Below are 19755 nucleotides of genomic sequence, written 5' to 3' on the forward strand. Positions count from 1 at the left end.
TTCAGGACCATTCTTTCCTCTTTATTCACAAATCTTGTAGGATAAGGAGAGGAAATTTGGGGAAAGGCAGAAATGTATTTTCTTCTTCCTCTTTTTTCTAAAGGAAATTCAAATGTCCTGCGAGAAAAAGGGGGTAGGATCCAGGGAAGAAAGGATTTTCTAGATCCATATGAAGTATGGAAGTAGCATGAACACAACGATGAAAATCAGGTTTTTAAAAAAGTATAACTGGCACCCTTTTGACTTAATATAAAAAAAAATTCTGCTTCTCCCTTCCTTCTTCTGGTCTTACAGTTATTTAATCACTTCTGTTCTGAAGGCATTTGCTTTGTTTTTCCCCATTTCTTCCATTCTTCTGGTACTAGTGTGTCCTGGAAAGAAAAATCAAAAAAATTAACTCTTCCAGGCAACAAAGCACTTTCTTGTACAGTGTCCCCAGAACCCTCATTCTCTCTCAAAGGAACTTTGTCAGATAAGCTTCCTTTGAGAAGCTTATCAGGATCATAAAATCAGTACTGCAATGGAACTAAATTCAAGGATGGAAACAGTCAGACAAAATGAAGGTTAATTTCTGGTGCAAAAGGGATGAATGAGCCTTGTAAATTACAGAACTGAAGAAAAAAGCAGGGCTGAATGGAAAGCCTGCAGGTACCTTAACCACTCTTTTACTTTAAATTGGGCCAATCTATCCACTTGGAATCAGCTGGTCCATGTAAACACAAAGAAAATATCTTCACATCCCCAGGAAGATGAAATTTGCTAACGAGAGCACAGCAGACCCATCTTTTTGGGGTTCTCTTCCAAGATTCCAGACACAGGCATAGCCATGGGTGCTGAGCACCTGACAGTCCATTGGTAACAATACTGATGTTTATCTGTGGCATCAGAAAACCCAGCAATAAGGACAAATGCTTGTGACTGCACATGGCAGCAAAACTTAACTTACAGTTTGTGAATAAGTTATTTGCAAGATCTTCCAGGATTACTCACAGCCCAGAGGGAATTAAGCAGTTAAAATACGGGCTGAGAAACAGAAAACATAAAAGCTGTGGAGAACACACTTGTGAGGAATTTGGTAACAGGCCACTAAAAAGTTGAAAACCACTGGACCAAAGCTGTGGTAAAAAAAGCATCCAAGGACCAGAACAGCACCAGCAAACATGGCCAGGATGCAGCCAGCATTCACCTACTAGAACAAGCCACAGCCATCTCCAGTTACTCATCATAGCTTGTTCTGTGCTCAAATACCTCAAAACACTCTGGGGAGAGAAGAGATAGTAACAGGGTGTTTTTCTATGGGACATGATGCCAAATTCTCCATAGGTAATTTTCATTAAACCATCCTTGATGCTATCTGATCTGCAGACAGGAGCTTACCCCACAGTGCATGCTGTTTCTGTGATGCAGCCACCCACTTTGGTTTTGTTTTGCACCACAAAAAACGAACTCTCTTCACTACACTGTGTGTGTGCATGAAGCACTATGAGCATGAGACATGAGATGTACCAGTGCAGCACGTTGTACAGTGATTTCAGTCTCATCACAGAACTTGTCCCAGATGCTCTCTCCCTTCCCCATAATAAAACAGGGCACTGAATGAGGAATGAAGCCACACACACACCTTCAGAACTGGGCAGCATGCAAAGTGGCAGGCAGTCCTGTTCCTACGCCACTGTGGATAGAGCAAACTGGGACCTTACCTGCTCAGAATGAAAGGAAACGAAGGGCTTTGCACTGGTAAGTGATCATGGAGACCTATCAGATGATTGTATTGAATAGAGGGGGCTGGCTGCTGCCACCAACGGAGCCACACTGACCAGTTCAGTCTAATGGGAGGGCGAGCCCTGGATTAGGTCATGTTCTCAGCTGAACTGAGGTGGTGCTGACCTAGCTCTGCTGCACACGGAGTTCTCGCCACCCCAAGAGAGGATGTAATTCAGCAGTCAGAGTGCCTGGCAGATGAATAACCAGAATACTGCAGATGGGGATAGGGAGTACCAACAGCAGGATGGGAACAGCCCAGATATCAGTCATATTCATCATGTTCTCCTCCAGCCAACATTGCTAATAATTTACTACAGGAACAATACTGCTTAAACTAGATTTATTTCATCACCTGATCAGCATACTCACATGTGCACATATTACCATACAGACTTCAGACGATTAAGGAACTCATACAAAAGCAATTTAGTGTCAGAGGACATGGACTGCTAATATGCAAATCCAGCTGTAGCCAAGGACACCCAAAGACTGATTTAAAGCCCAATAAGCAATGTTGGAAGGAAGCAGCTTCAGCTCAGATATCTTTGTACAAGGAGTGAGTGATGAAGTGAAATGAAACAGGTACCATGCCCAGGAAAGGCAAATTCCAAAAAGGCCCTTACTTCTAGAAGAGCTGGTCACTAGAAAAACCCCTTTTTACCGCAGTGTTCTATACTTTGCCAACCTACTGCTCTGCTCTGCAGCGATCCTGCCAAAAGGAGAGAGGGAGAAAGGTTCAGAGAAGATAGGAAGGAGGATAGCAGCCCTGCTCCAGCAATGAGAGCCAGTGACAGAAATGCAAAAAGCAAAACCAGGCCTTCTGGTAACTTCTGTAAAATGATGGTTTATACAGTCCCCTTCCCACACCCACCAGCGGTCCCAATAGTGGAACAGCAGCTTTACCTCAAAGTGCAATCTAGTTAATTACCACTGCACTTCAAGATCTGAGACAAGCTAGCAGTGCTTAACAAAAAGCTGTCTTTTTGAACTTTAAAGTCATGTACAAAGGGTTTAACTTTAGCCTAAGGTAGAAGTTTTACTTTCAAATTTACCATTGTAGTTGCAGCTTCATGTCATTTACAGTGAAAAAGCACAGACACCCCCTGCAGTGTTTTGAAATAGGAACCAACCACCTGCATTTATGTGCTAACAGAAGCCCTGGTTGAGCAAAGATGCTTAGAAGTAAGCTTCATTGTATTCTTTTTCCCCAAATCTGTATCCTAGGCAATCTGTAATTAATAATGATTTTATCATTACTCTTTAATTTTAAAAAGAAATATTATTAAATGACATAACATAGCCCCACTGGCAACAAAATCCCAGTAGGAACTGTTATGCTAATAAGAGAAAGCACCACAGTGGAGAGGGACGGACACCCAATGGAGCAAGGCTGGGAAAGCTGGGAGGATGGTATGACAAGGGTTGATTACAACAATCATCCTCCCTGCTACAGCCATGCAAGTAGAGATGTTTTAAAGCAAACAAATCAGTGCAAAACCACTGAAAATCATATTCTTGTGGGTTTTTTACAGCTCTTGTTCTGGTTTTAATAATGTGTAGTCAAAAAAAGTGAGAACCCAGGGATACCTATGCAAACAGGTATGCAAAGATAAACAACTCCTAGCGGGTCAAAGAGGGGAAATTAAGAAAAGTGCAGGTTTGATGGCAAAGCAGATCAGTAAGATCATCTTCAAAGCCAAACTCTACATTAGTACAAAAAGGCTAAAACTTAAGTCTCACATGGAAACCCCATGTGGCAGAAGTGAAGGAGAGGGAACAGATCGACCTCTAATTAATGCACTGTATTAGAAGCTTGGGTCAAACTGCCTGCAGGCTGCCTAAGCCAGGGCACAGTCACGAGACACTGTGGGGCAGAAGACACAACTGTGCCCATACAGAAATGAATGTTGTATCCCTAACATTTAGCAAATCTTCCATGGTTTTGCTTGCATGCATTGCCCTCTGTCTGTTGCTGCACACCTCCAATAAGCATCTGCTTCCCTTTTCTCTACAATTCCCCTTTAGGCAGGGGAAGACAGCAGTAAGACACCCCTGCCTTACCTTCTTCCTCTTAAAAATTTATCTCACAAGCACCGCTACAGAAGAGCTGGGCTTCTTCTGTATTTATAGTGGCTTTTATTATCTAACAATACTGTAAGAGCTTGATATATCATGTAGTACAACAAATCTGTCAGTGAATGTGTCTCCAAATCTGGGTTTCTCCATGTCAAAGTGCACATACTCGCGATCCTTTGCTTTTTCTGTGTGCCTGATGGCTTCAGCCAGTGGCCACACAGACCATTCTCTCTGAAGGAGCAGTTAGCTGGATCTCAGAGAGAGCAGGTCATTGCCCTGTTCAGTTCATGCCCTTATTCTGAAAACAGGCAGAAAAGTGGGACCGAGCAGCTCATCCCCACGCACCAGATCCAAGAACCAAAAGCAGCGTTTGTTACCGTATCAGTTACTGACACACGATAGCATCAATGTGATCTCCTCCCCGCTGATTTTAAAAGCAGCTCCCACCAACACATCCGTCCCTGGCTTACCGTTTTACTGCTTTTTGAGCCAGCATCCTGTTGCCTGCCAGGAATGTGACACCACCCAAAATAGCCAAGTACTTCAGAGTCTGGAACATGTTAAGCTGAGTCCAGTAGACATACATGAGTCCCAACATTGCTGTTAAAAAAAAAAAAGAGGAGCCCAGGGTTGAAATTACATTTGAAAGACCAACCATTTGTTATCCTCAGAACAATTGTTATGTTGTACTGCCAGGCCTGAGCATTTGGTTTCTATCTCATCTCTGAAGCTCTAAAATGGCAGATCTAAAGACTATACATTATTGCCAGGGGAAGAAGGCATCTGGGTCTCCATACTGGAGAAAAATGTGACACTGATGGCTTGCAACCAACCCTCTTGTGGCAGAATTATGGACATATTATAGACATTAAAGGCTATTAAAATGAGAAGGATACTCTAGATTTCAATAGAGGATATTAACCTTTGCACATCTGTAGGAGTTTACAGCTTTATAAAGCTTCCAAGGAAAATGGCTTGGATTAAGCAACACACTGTCATTTGGGAAACAGTAGATCCAATGTTCTCCCAACCTGCTCTGCTTTTTAAAATTCTACTGAGAGTAAATAACTGTGCAACCAAGGGCACAATAAAACTGATGAAAAAGAATTGGTCCAGCCAAAGAACAAGAAAAGCTTTCATAGGGAGAGCTTCAAAGAAAAGATGTAGTCTTTCAGTGTAGATGGCAGTCCCACAGGTTTCAATCCCCACTGAAACTCCCTGCTTACAAAGGATAAACATGCAATAAAGAAAGTGTGACCTCTGGAAATAAGAAGTTCTATTAAGTACAGATAAATGGTGTGAGAGAGGAGCCCAGATAATGACAGCTGTTATAAACTGATGGCCAAAACAGGTTTATCACCATATTAACAATCATGAAAAGCAGGAAGGCAGATGAAAACAAGAGAACAAATGTTATGCTATTATGTCATTATAGATAATAGACTGCAAGCCCATTAACCACCAGGGCTCTCATCTGTAACTCCCAGGTGAGAAGGTCAAACAAAGCAGAAAGCCTCTGACACTTACCAGCATGTCCCAGGTGAAAAACAATGGTGCTGGGAGCAAAGCTGAAGTTGGAGATGTTGGCCCCTATCTTTATCCACTAAAAGGAAAAGAAACAAAGCCTGAGTTACAACAGCCTTATAAACACAAGCTTTTATTTTAACCTTCAGTATCTTTCAAGCCTGCTTACTTTAAGTTCTTCAATGAATACAGTGTATTCTCTACAGAAGCACTTGTTTACTACTACAAGAGGACAGAGTACTCATTTTGCTAAAGACAGCACTGTTGGAACTCCTGTAGTGAAAATTTCTCCTGCTGCTTCTGATTGCCCAAATGCAGTTCCTCAATTATCTTTCTTAAAGTGATGAGAGGGTATTGCTCCAAATCTACATTTTCCAGAAAAATAAAACAATGCTATTGCTATCCATGTGAATTAGTTACAATTAAAAAGACAAAAAAGGGTAAGGTTCTGGGCTTGGACTCAGCAAAAGAACAGCCACAGATAGATGTTTGCTCATAAAATCAACATCAGTTTTTAGAGTACAAAAGGGAAAGCTAAGAAGAATGGGAAACGGAAGCAGCAGCAAAGAGATTTTTCATTCAAGTGTGATCAACATGTACTGTGAACTCCAGAGAGCACTGGACACGACCAAATGCCAGCTTTCAGTGAGACTAGCTAATGGGAAATTACTGCCAAGCAGATAAGGGATCAATTTCATTGTCCAAATAAGGACTAATTTAATTTGACTAGATGAGATTTTGTATTGCATTAAGTTCAAAACACTGATTTGATGATACAGTGAGTAGCAGTAGATGTTTCAACTACAGACACAGAAATTTTAATTATGTCCATACATACATGGGAATCAGTCTGATAGGATTAAGTAACACAGATGTTGTTATTAAGGGCAAGACAGAATCACTGCTTTTTTATGTTTTCCTGTGGAAGTTTATGTCAGTTATAACTTAATCTGCCTACTGTTATTCAACATCTCTAGCAGAAGCACACTGGAAAAACCCCACTTCTACTTGGCAGCAGTGTTTTTCTGTTTTGACTATAAACTCAACAACAGTATAGTAAAGTGACAATACCAGATCAACATTCTGCACTAACATTTGCTAACTATGACTCCAGCACTGCTGTGCTAGTCACAATTAATGTTTTAGTAAGAAGTTTAGCTGGCCAACCTCCTAAGTCTGGACTTCAGACTGGATAGGAAAAAATGTTCTTCTGTGGCCCAGTTCACTCACCAGAATGAGCAGCAAAAGCAGGGGGGAGAGAATCAATGCTGTGAAAGTATTAGATACCACAGTGGGAGGCCTCTTCTCAGGTTCCCTGAAGAGGTGCTGCAAACAAACAAAACCAAGTCATAACCAGGAGTATTCCAACAGAGCAGCTTCTCAGCTCCCTGGAGGGCCAGCTGCAGCCCCGGTGCTGTTCCCAGACGTTTCCCTGGATGTTAAGCATTCCTCTTAAACCGAAGACAGACTCTTTAAAATAGCATTTATTCCAGCCTCTGCACAGTGGATCTCTCGCACAGTGAACTTCCTGTGCTCACAGAAGTACCTGTTAGCTTGCCATCAGCACAGATGGCTGGAAAGAAGCAAGAGAAATCTTCAGAAGCAGAGAGCTCTCTGTGGTGCTAACCTAGTCAAATTTTCATGTCTGAATCTTCTCAGTGACAGCAGTTTCTCTCTCACAGGTAGGACACCCAGCTTATTTATTCATCCTCCAGAGGACTGCAACAGATTCCTTTCCATTAAGCAGTAACTCTGGTCTTTCTTTAATTACGTTACTTATACATTTTTTATTTTTTTTTAAATGAGAGATGACTTTTCAAAAATAAATTACGATAAGAACAAATAATACTAGTAGGACTAGCCCCTCATCTCTGCACCTAGTTTTTGTTTTTGACTGTACCTGGATTTCAGGCTTGGGAACAAAGAGGTTCTTGGATTGGACTGTAGATGGTGCATCCTCTTCTGGGAATTTGATTACCACATCAGCCTGAAATGAAGCAGCCTCATGAAGTTTGATCTTAACATATTAAAAGTTTTATAAAACCTGTTCCATTACTGTGGCTTATTTCCTTATTTGTCAATCTACTACTGACATGATTTTTAAAGGAAACTAGGAAAAAAGCCATCAGATTTTAAGAAGCAATTTTAAAAGAAGGAATTAAGAAGCAATGCCATTCACCCATCACTAAGAATTAGACTTATTTCCAGCACAGCAAACACAGAAAGGATAAACCTTCAAATGCTTGCTGTGAAATTACAATCAAACCTACAAAGATTCCGAAGTTGCTGTTTCACCACACGATGAAATGAATATTCACTTCAGTCTTGCTTTGATGCTTACTTAAATACTTTAAATAAAACAGCAAGCCTCAGAGCCCATAAATGGCCCAAAGGATTCTAGTTCACTAGAACGAACAAAACATTTGAGCTTTTTTCTTCCAAGCCTGTACCACACCCTCCTGTAAAACTGCCTGTAATCTCAAAACCACATCACCACACTTCCAGCTACATACCACATTCCACAAGATTGGATTTTCCAGAGTGGCATCTCCAATTATCAAGTAAAGAGTATAGGTACCAGAGGCAGAGTCAAATTCACTCTTTCTTTCAGATGTATCCAGTTCAAACTTGTATACATTCTTGTTATCTGGTTCTGCAACAAACACTACTTCCTGGCCAGTCTTTTGGTTATGAAGTCGGACAAAAGTCTGAAAGGAAAGATTGTTAGCATTTCTGGAATATTTCATAGTGCGTTTACAAATGCCAGTGAAATGAGAGATTTACCCCCAAATCAAAAAAGCACCACGTTAACCGAAGTTGGAGTATAAACTGGGGGTTGGGGCATACAGATCCCTGCAAATCAAATAAGTTCTATGTTTCTGCGAGTAAAATATTAACACAGGACCAGACCATCCAGTGGCCCACTTGGGGTACAGGGCAATACACTTGAGTGTTACTCAGCAAGGTATATGCAATAGCACACAACAGGGAGGTATGCATATATAATTTTTGTTGTGCGGGGTGTTGGGTTTTTTTTTTCCTTTTTTTTTTTTTTGCTATTTTATACAGAAAAAAATGTTACAAAAAATGTCTACATTTGAGGACTTTTTCAGCAAACAATTTGTATTAAAAAATCAGAAGCGTTCTTTAACGGTGCAGGCTATCTGCACTCATTTTAAGTTAAATAAGACACAGTACCAGAGTCTGAAGAGGCTTCAATTAACATACAGCCTAAACAAATGAACTGAATCCCCCTCCTATCTACCAAGATCAGTCATTTTTCACAGTCCATGTCAGAAGCATAAGGCTTCTCAAAACCTATCAAATCTTTTCAAGAGCAACTGTCACCTCAGATGCTTCAAGATGGAACATCTTGGTGATAAAGCCATTACAAAAATTTGTCCTAACCTGGTGAGGGATGAGTTCAGCTCCACTGTTCACGTCTACCAGCTGGAAGGATAAAGCAAAATTCTGATGGCTGTCAGCAGTGAATGAGCCCTTGGCTTTTGCTGGGTAAGCTACCCTAGGAGGAAAAAAACCAAACACAACTGAGGTGATCTTCCAAGAGAAGGCCTGGTGTTCAAAGAAAACAAGGCATGCAAGCCTGTTTAGCAGTACTGCAGTCTACTCAGCACAGATAAGCTATTTTATCAGAAAGACAGGTGAACAAACATGTCTTTCTCTTCCACCATGAAATTTCATTAAAAGAAATTAATGGAATTTTCTTAGTAGGATTTTTGTGAGCTACATACCTTGTCAAGTTTTCAAGTAAAACAGTTGTTTGTTATAAGGTTCAAAGAACTACCAGAAGGTTTTGCTAATACTAGACCCTACATTCCATTTAGCCAAGGCTATGCTACAACCAAAAGTGTGATGGCAGCAGAACAGAAAAAACAGACATTCAAACTTCAGCACAGGAAGGCTGTATCAACACACAGAGGGGCCTCAGTGAGGCTGTTAAACTCCATACATTATGTTCTGATGTCAGTTAAAAACTAGTGAAGTTCAAGTACACCTAGCAGTGGTACAGCCACACCCCCAAATACAGAGTACATGTTGCTTTACAGCATCTCTACTGAAGCCCAATAATACCAGAAACATTAATACAATTCTTTTAACTTGCTTTTGCTATGGAGAGATGCCAACAAAGGAACAGAAGACTCAGGTTGCCAGGCTTCTGTTAGTACTTATTTCAGTATTAAGGAAAACCACCTATAAAAATAATGAGTATTCTCCTTATGAACTCACAGGTTTAAGAGAACCAGCATGGGTGTAACTCTGTATTACTCCAATACAAGACTCCTCTGTTTTAGCTGAAGTAGGTAAAGCTCAGAAGACCTCCAGTCCAGAGCCAGAGTTGCCCCTTAAAGGATCACACACCCCAAGCCATTTTACCTGGTTGTTTTTGGCGCAATGCTCTGATCTTTATCCACAGTAGAAAGATCTACATTAGTAATCCCAACTTCTGTGGAAACTTTTACTTTCAGCTGCAACAAACCACAACAGAAAATTACTCAGAGTACTCTGCACATACTAATTATGGTCAAGTTCACTGCAGAATCTTTAGTTCTTCTGTCCCCTTCCCCAAAAGGGGTCTTACACTAAGCCAAAGACAGAACCTAACAGGCGGATTTACAGCAACTGACCTTATGGCAAAGCTCATGCACCAGTCACTAACCTTAACCCACCCCATTCCTCCCTGCACAAGCAGCCAGCTCTGAAGACACACTTCTCAGCCATGCTGGAGTTAGCCGCCCTTTGAAGAGCCGTCTTCAATGAAACAATTCAACTATCCAAATGAACTAGTTTTCCTTTTGAACTAACAGAAACTAGCTATTAAAAATCACATCACATGAGATACAACTTAAAACTGCATGTGCACACGTACTTCTGTTTACTGGATAGCAATCTGAGACGAGAGAGGTCTCTGGACAGCAACGAGTTATGCCTCTGTTGGCTCCTAAAGCCTAACAGGTTTCTGCTGATTTTATTACCAGCAGGCAAAAGCCAAAGCATTCCTTCAGACCTGCACTTTGTTCAGCAAACTCTCCTTCAGAGTCACAGCATTTATCACTTAGTGCAGGGCAGCCAGTAAGGCCCTGTCATTTATCACACTCCTCTGTGCTAAGTGCAGTATAAACCCCAAGCAGAGAAATGACTTCCTGCCCTCGCCCCAGTCCCAAACCACAGACCATCTAGGCAGTGAACCTTGGTGGGTTTGACTGATTTCAGCCCTCCTCTCAAACATAAGCAGTTACTGCAGTCTGTAGTTTTTAATTAGCACATTTGTTCTCACAGCTTGCAAATGCTCCCGATGAGAATTAAAGTTTCATTGCCAAGATATTTTTCATCTTATACTACAATTTGTTATTACAGGTTTACTCATGTGAATCAGCCCCACAGCCTCACCCTGACAAATAATTCACAAGGAACCTGTGGGAAAAATATGTAGAAACACAAACCAAACTATTCAGGTCAGACTTCAAACACAACAATCTTGGCAGTTCCTTTACAACAAAAAGTGTAATTTAAGATAGAGGTTACCCCTGAAAATGGATCCATTAACATGTAGACTATTCAGGCTAACTTTAGTAAAGCCTTAGTTTGTTCCAAGAGGGGAGCAAAAAAGATGGACTAATGAAATATTAATTTCAAAAAAATTACATGACGGCAACTCAGAGCTGTTGCACAGAGCCCCTCCAACCGAACAGTACACAAACATCTCTCAAATATTTTAATGCCAGGAAATGTAGTCTCTGACAGAGTAATAACCCACTGGTTTAGCTCATTACTGTCAAAACGATGGTGCATTAAGGACAATTAATGCTAATAACAGTAAGGAAAAAAAGCAGCTCCCCCAGCAGTCCTCCCCCGTAACAATGTGTCTTATTAGAAGCGGTTCACAGAAAGCCGCCCCAGCGTTAATCCATTCCTACCCGTACCTCTGTGTGCCAGTAGCAAGCTTAAGCAGGACCAATCAATCCCCTTTTGACACTCCTAAGTGCCATTACTACTACAATGACAACATCAATTTGATACACAGAGTAAAGGTCAGCAGTTGTAAACAAGTGTCTTCCTCCACTGCAAGCTGACTGTGTTGGAAGACTTTATAAGCTATTCCTTTCCTTAAATAGGCAATTGAGGGCAAAAACTAACCCTGGGAATAGACATCTTTGGAGATGAGCATGCTCAGCTGTTGGTACCGGGATGACTGTATGAATAGTCACAGAGGTCACATTCTTTTCACTCTAACAAACTTGAGTAAAGTAAAACTCTGAGTGTTGATATAGAATTCTTCTTTAGAAAGGTGTGGTATAACAGCTTTTGCCAACAAAAAGGTGTATGCATGTATGCGTGAAATGAAGACCATTTGCTTTGGTCACTGTTTCTCCACTACAAAAGCATCACCATATACAGTTAGGAGATGCCAAAAGACCCCCCTGACTCTTTTCTAGGGCTCTAGAGCTTATACAAAGACAAAAACAAAAGCTCAGTATCCATACATCAGGCAACCACCAGACAACTGCTAGCCAAGCCTTGAGATTTACAGACTCAAATTTTGAATGCTCTGAAGAACTGACACTCTCACTAATCATTTTTGCATAGCTACTTTGGGCTGCTATATAAACAGCCCCACTGTTAGCCTTTGTTCGTATGCTGTCAGATCAGCATCTAAATAAGTCTGTTCTGAAATGTACAGAAATCTCTTTTGATCATATATTAATCTGGTTCCTGGTCATAATGCTGAATCAAAAAACAGAAAAGCATGAGATAAAATGCCATACAACTGGTAATATCCTGAACAGGTATAAATAAAAAGCTGTTTCAATGAATAGGCACATAATTAAAATGCCATCAAAAAGCATACCCACCTCAACTTTATTAGCAATAAAACGCTTATCTCCATCAACACTGACGGAGAAATCATAATAACCACTTGCAGGTTTCACATTCATGAAGTTCAGTTCAAAGACATCCCTGTAACAGAAAAAGCAAGGTGTTAAGTATCCTCTAGGACACTAACAGCCTATAAATAGGTAACATGTTGCGACTAAGAAGTCTCCAAATACACTAGATTAAGCAGAAAAATGGAGAACAAAACTAAGATTGCTAAGTGCAGCAGGAAAAGCATTCTTCCAAGTCCCCCCAAAGTCAAAAGAACATTGCAATTTCCCACTCCCAATCAAAATAAAAAGCAACAGAAATTCACTGTCACTACCAAATGCGCTCAGTAACCCATTGCTAATAAAATGCAACTACAGCACTTTAAGTTTTCCATCATAAAAACGTTTCTCTGGTGGAAGAACACCTAAGTCTAACACTGTTTAAACAACACCTGTTTGCCTTACAAAGTGTAAAAATAAGATTATTTTCTTACCCTGACAGAGAAAATGGTGTTTGTTGAAGGACAGTAGCTTTGCTAGACACAGACTTGGCATAGTCAAGTTTTACAGAAGCTTGAGTCAGTGGCTGGGACATAACATTGGTCACTTGCAGCTACAAGAAAAAAAAAAAAGAATTTCCATGAAACCCCTTGTCCCAGAAGGAATGCAGGAACACAGATGACTCCTACCCCTCTGTATTATACACCCAGAATTCTCCCCTGCTCAGCATCCCAGATTTATCTCATTCTTTCTAACATAACTGGGAAAGCTAAAGCCTGTACCCAGCAGATGTTCCCAAGAAGCACTTCATAAAAGCACTAAAAGCCCAGATCTACGGGAACCTGAGTCCTGGAGCTAAAAATTAAATATGTCACCTTACATATTCAGTCAGCCCAGACCTACAATACTAAAGACTGAGCCAAGAGTTAAGATTTTGGGCTAAGGACTCACCCTGAGTACAGGCTGATGGTGAGACACAGCTGCAGGCCCCTCGGGGACAATAATGACAGGCACGTGGTAGCGGTTCCGGGATAAAGAACCTGCGGCACAAGCAACACTGAAGGCCTCTGAGAGTGTCTCAAAGTTTTTCTTGCTAAAAATTGCATTCATCAACTGGATAATTTGATCCTGAAAAAGTAAATCACATATAAGCACCAGCAGCTTACCACAACATTGCAAACTGGCTCAGTATGTTATTAATAAAATCATCATTCATAAAGACTGTTTAATTTCCCACTTGCTTTAAAAATAACTAAAGTGATGAGGTAACCCAAAATTAGCTACCTTTTGAATGTTACATTAGCATTCTTATTCTTGGCTGGGAGGTTCCAACCACAATTGCTGTAATTGTGCTACAAACTTTCAAAACCAGAATTTGGATCTACCTTTTCAAACTACGTGTTTCAGAATGGAAGGTACCATCAGCTCAACTGTCCAGACTGTGTGCAGCTGCAAAATGACAATTTGGCTCCAGGAGCTGTACAATTGTCTCCATACAGTGGAGAAGGACCAGGCTAGGTGTCCTGGCTATCTGCCAAGCTGGGAAGGCCACGGAGCACTGATGCAAAGCATCCTAAAGACTCTGGAAGGAGCCAGTCTAGGCTCATGCAGGCTTATCCCCTTAGGCTCAGCAGTGTCCTCAAGCTAAGAGGATTAGCTTTAAAGCAGTACCACTAGGAGCACAGAGCCAGCTCTGGCCCTGGGATGTGCCAAAGCTAATTTGTCCTCTTCGAAGTAGGAGTGGGACTGCCTCCCCCAGCTGGTTCTGCAGTCTGGCTTTGCAGCGCTAGTGCGTCTGTGCCACACTCCGCAGGGTATGCCATATTCAGATTCTTCCATCACTCCCTGCTAGTCTGGAAAACAGAGGGATTGGTTACCTGTACTTTGATCCAAGCAAAGGAGTGTGGGCTAAATTCTAATCAGAAATTAGAATAACCAAATACAATCCCAAATACAGCAACAGGCATACAACTTAGTAATCCTCAAAGAACACTTCTGAATGAAATCCACTGCATCTCAAATTTTCACCCTTCTACTTGTATTAATGACCACCAATGTGCATCACAACTAGAGAAAGCGTCCAGACAGATGCTAGAGAAGTCCTGAGTAGTGCTAATTCTGCAGTGTTTTTCATTTATATGGAGAGCATGGCATAATTCCAGACCCTAATCAGCAAGTGACACTCTGATTTAAACTGTGCAGGGAGAAAAGGGAGGTATTATTTCAAATACTGCATGTTAATTTTTAAAGAGAGTTTTGTGGCATTCTGGAGGCAACTCTCACCATTCACAGAAGATAAAGCTTTAAACCCCAACAATAGCCCTTCTGACAGCACAATTCTGAAGCAACACTAAACAATTTTCCTTAATTGGTCTTTTTTTAAACATCATTTGGACGCTGACAGTTTGAATTGTGTATAGCAGAATCACCACCTCAAAAATGACATCAAAATTACTTTGCATTAGTCTGTTTGGCAGCAGCGTGGAAGAGAGCCAGGAATGAACTCAGATGTCTTACATTGGCTTCTGTCTCAACCCTGCCACTTTGGCTTCTGCTTCAGGGAGCTGCCACTCTCAATCAAAAGTATATCCAACTCAGTTCACTTGTTGTGGAAAAATATTACTAAGTGGATAGCTTGCAGTAATGATTTCTAGCTTAATCAAGCTCAAAAGGAATTTCCAACAGTCTTTCATTTTAGACAAAAAGTTTTTTGCATCTGGATTCCTGTAGGCGTATAGTACTATGGTTGTCTCCCTTTCAGGCACCCCAAACTAGGGTGCCTGCATTTCCTCACAGATAAATAACATTTGCAAAACACTTTGAAAGGCTGAGAAGTGCTAGACAAGTGCCAAACACCAGAACAAACTCTGAAACAAGAGGGGATTTTTTCCAACAGCTTGTCTCAATAAACAAAGAAAAACTAGGCCTCACTTGCAATTTCCTTCTGTACATTTGAAAAAGAAAAAACAAACCAAATTCAGCCTGTGATCTCGAAGGTGGAATTTCCTCCTAGATTCTGTTACTTAGCATTCCCCCAAGATGTCCCTTTTCACCGAGTGTGCTCATTATTTTTTCCAGTAGAAATTCTACCCAGTTATACCAGCCTCTTGTACTGCACAACAGGGACCAGGCAGATCCTTTTGTGAGCTACAGTGTGCAAGGGAGGAAAAGGCAGATACAGACCTCCTTCATTGCTGGCTCCGTACCCACATGGTCTGACAGCTTATAGGCAGCAGCAACAAACAGTGCAGTAGTCTCAATTCCTTCTTCAAACTGCAGATAAACTCCACCCAAGTCATCCAGGCGAGCAACAAGATCCTGAAAGAAAGAGTTATTAAAATTTAAATTGCATTCTAGAAGATCCACAGAAGCTAATACTACTGCTAGACCTGCAATCAAGAGTATCTGTATGGGATCACTGATGTATTTTTGAAATAGTCATTTAGAAACAGGAAGAAAAAGAAACCTTCGGCCTTTGGTGTATTTAAAAGTAATACTTTTTGTGTTTCAGTCCACTGTGAAACAGTACAAGTTCAGAAGTATCTCCTTGAAAGGAAGAGTGAAGCCAACCCACACCATACAGGCAAAGAATTAGCCAGACTGGTTTTTCATTTTGTTACACATTAATACATCTTTTAGTGCTATGGAGGCTAACAAATTCCTGAATAATTAGAGAGCACAGCATGTTCCTACCTCTATCTCCTCAACAATGCCACTTAGATCTGCCTGCTGGGACAAGTAAGATGCCGTCTCCAAAGCCTGGATGGTTCTTAAACAAGAACAAACAAAACAAAACAATTGTATGATTTTCCCTTGCTTGAAAACCAAACATAATTTAAATTAAAGCATCTACAGTTTCTATTCTGAATGAAGTATAAAACAGCTGTTACTGCATTCAGTTGATCTTCAATCTCAACTTTGATCCCTGCACAGCACAGGTCCCCAGACTTGCTACTGAGGCTTCCAGGAATCTGTGTTTTCTATCAACAAAGCAAGTTCTAAAGTTTCTCTTTCTTCCCCTCCTTTTAATGAAAGCTCTATTCTCTCGTTTCACAGTACAATTACTTAATTCCTTGGTGATACATGCAAAGATTCCTTCTGCTTACTGGCACATTTTTTTCCACCTCACAGTACAGGCATCCCAACCTACAAACAACAGGGCTGAGGAAAACCAGCAAGTCTACTGCACCATTAAATGACACAGAACCATGGCTGGGTATTAAATCAATAATTTGTTGTGAATCTTTTAAGAAGAGGTGGCTTCTTTGGGATATTTCCTTTTTACTGACCATTATTCTTGAACTAAACTGGATACATAAACTCATTTGCAAAATCACACTGAAAATAGCCCCAAAACATATTTTTTGTTTCCCCAAAGGGACAATAATGAACTGGACAAATACAGCAAATGAAAACACAGCACCTATTCTACTATGTCTATATTACAAAAAATTAAGGGTTAAAATACCCTTTACTCCAAAATTCAACTGCCTAGAGGAAAAACATGCAACAGCACATCATTTCCGTCTGAAAGACTTACGCCAGCACGTTTTCTTCTTTGCTAAGACGAGCAGTAAGAGCACTAAGTGCTTCCTGAGATGCTAAAGGAAGGCCAAAGCCACTCAGGGCCCCAACAGCATGGAAGATCTGGGTGATTGAGGAATCCTCACTGACGGCTGCCAGCAGCAGCTCCCTGGTCTCATTTGAAATGGTAACCTGAGGAAGAACACAGGGAAAATGTTGATTCACACTTGAAAAAACAAGGCCTTATAGTCATCACCGATTTCTTCCTGGAACAACACATTTGACTGGTGAACTACCGTAAGTTTTTGGGAAAAAGCCCTTTATCATTCATTAACTTCTAGTTTAATTAATTAAATCCCTGTTTTGCTGCCAACTATCGATTAGCCAGGATAACGCACAATTCCCATCTGTCCTGGTAACCTCCTATTGCTTTTCAGTTGGCATCACATCATTGTGCAGCAGCTGGTGGTACTAATGAAAAATGAGTAACCCACCCACAACCCAGCAAGGGTGGCCTGCATTTGTACTGCTGCAGTGTTTCAACTCAGGGTTTACATCCAAGCAGTTTATCATCCACCCAACTTTAACCCTAGGTGGGTTTTTTTTATCCATTGCAAAAATAGTTCTGTCATGTATTACACCTAAGTGGGAAATCAACGGAAGACCCATAACAAGAGCACGAGTTTCTCTTTACATTTGACTGACACAGCTGCTATGAATATTACTAGATTGTGCTGGCTCCTTTCTTCTTAGCCACCAATGTTTAATGAAGAAACATCCCCTTAGAATTACTCTGGACCAAATACGCACTCTGTATCTTTACACTTTGCTTTGTACTGAGTACTCCTAGATGTAAGTTATTTACCTAAGACACAACAGAGTACAACCCACTAAAAGAAAGTAAAAGTAGAAGTAACGCATAAAATAAACCCAAGAAAAAGGTAAATATTTCCTTGGTAATATCTGTCTTCAGAACGCAAGGCTCCAAACTCACCTCACAGCCAGATAGGACCCGGATGGACTGTGCAGCATAGAAAAGAGAATCAACGCTGCTGGAATCCACATGAGATTTGATGAAACTGCATGCAGCCTATGAAGAAACATAAATTAATGTACAGCAACAGCCTTGATTTAAGCCACTGAGAGGAAATTTAAATGATACTCTAAGACAATTTCACATACACTGCTGTGCTAGAATGCCCCAGACCCTACTCCGCTAAGCACTACACAGAAACAAAGGTGGTTCCTGCTAAGAGAGATGTGATTTTTACATAAACTCTACGGCAACCAGAAATCAAATTTAAATTTAGTATAATTATAAAACCTATCAAAATATAAGTCCCAATGGGTATATTTAGTATGAAAAAATCCCAGGATAGAGAACAGATGAACAGAAACTCTGTGGGCGGGCTTCCTTCCCAGCTGTATATCACACACAATCATTAATGGATGCAGAAGATAGAATTTCAAAGCATACAGAAAGAAAAGTTGGGTAAGCAGCTAGAGTATGAAGGCAAGCAATGAGACTGCTCATTCATCTGTAGACATCTTATTACTAATCGACAACTAGATAAAATGGAATCTTAACAGTCAATCTAACTGAAATATAACCCCAGACTTTCACTGCTCATACAAAACCCACTGATTTTGTATGAGTATGTGGAGCATAGGTCTTTTCAAGTAGGACAGGATTTTCATGCTGCAGTTACCTAGGAATATTGCTCCATGTTCAAGTGTTACGCCTAGGTATTATTTTTACTACCTTTTATGTTTAAAATAGTCTCACCCTGTGAAGAGGTACACTGTCCAGAAAAAAACAGTCTCATCACAAACTTCAAGGAATAAATTACTGTTTACCTGCAGAAGCAAAGGCTGTACTATCATTGCCAAAACAAAAGCCACACTGAGACAAATAAAAGCAGCAATTCCTTGCCTAGCCCACAGATGACCAGTAACCAGCCACAGCAAGGTGTGTGCAGTGTGGTGAACTGCAACATCTTCAGGAGCCTCACAGGCGAAGAGTCTGTGGTGCAAATGCACAACACTCAGAAATTAATTCCAATGGTTTAGCACCATTGAACCATGTGAACTCATGAGGAAAGCGCAAACTTATGTTTACAGCTTAGGTGCACAGGTAAGCATGTAGGTAAGCAGGCGTGCCTATGTAAGCAGGCTGTTACAAGGACAAATCGCAACATTTAAACTAGAAATGCTTTAAGACATGAAAAGGCATCATGCTAATACCACAAAGCTTTGTTTCTAGTCCACACACAAGAGAATATATTTTATATATAAAAATAGTAAGATCATGTGACCTGGCTGGATTCAGTGTTAGAACTGAAGTTAGTGCTCTATTTAACAGGACAGCAAAGCAAACATGCCACAGGCAGAAATCGTTTTCACAAAACACTGAAACAAATTGATAGCTACAGTAATGTCACAAGAGGCTGTGGAGGAGCAAGCCCTGAAACACCATTTAGAGGCTGTAAGTGTAAGAGAGCCCGTGGCACATTAATGCCCTGGCAAGGACACAATTTATCCAAACAGCACACCCGAAGGATGGTCAGTAACTACCAGTTATTTGCTCTGGTACTTGTTAAGACCGTAATGCACGTATGCTTCACATTTTCCTCGCGGTCCCGTCAAAACACAGCCCGCTAGATAAACTCACTATGCCTCATCTTTTGCTGCTGTGCTGCGCCTCCAGCTCCTCAGTACCGCAAAGAACCCCCGTGCGGAGCCGCCCGGCCTGGGGCGCGCAGGACAGGCGGCGCCAGCGGGGGAGGAGCACGGGGAGGGGGCTGGGCCCCGCAACCGCTCACCTTTTCGTCCGCCACACGCACCCCCAAGCTGCTGAGGCCCACGATGGAATAGAAGGCGGCCTGCACGTCAGCGAAGGGCCGCTCCAGAGCCGCCCTCAGCCGGGCCAGGTCGCGGGCGGTGAGGCGGTGGCTGGGGGCCAGGGCCTGGGCACTGGCGAGGA

General features: G+C 41.3%; 1 protein-coding gene across 1 annotated transcript; it reads right to left on the reverse strand.

Moving 5' to 3' along the window:
• On the reverse strand, positions 1–19753 carry RPN2 (ribophorin II; the record flags this gene model as incomplete). Its single annotated transcript, XM_026862340.1, has 17 exons — positions 1–371; positions 2388–2473; positions 4311–4440; positions 5368–5443; positions 6595–6690; positions 7265–7351; positions 7878–8072; positions 8773–8887; positions 9760–9851; positions 12237–12342; positions 12743–12861; positions 13200–13376; positions 15432–15566; positions 15942–16017; positions 16789–16964; positions 17767–17862; positions 19595–19753. Coding segments are annotated over 16 exons (1887 nt in total), but the record flags the coding sequence as incomplete, so codon positions are not given.
• Between the last annotated feature and the right edge of the window lie 2 nt (positions 19754–19755).

Source organism: Athene cunicularia, assembly GCF_003259725.1.
Source record: "Athene cunicularia isolate RWA chromosome 20 unlocalized genomic scaffold, athCun1 chr20_part1, whole genome shotgun sequence".
NCBI classification, from domain to species: domain Eukaryota; kingdom Metazoa; phylum Chordata; class Aves; order Strigiformes; family Strigidae; genus Athene; species Athene cunicularia.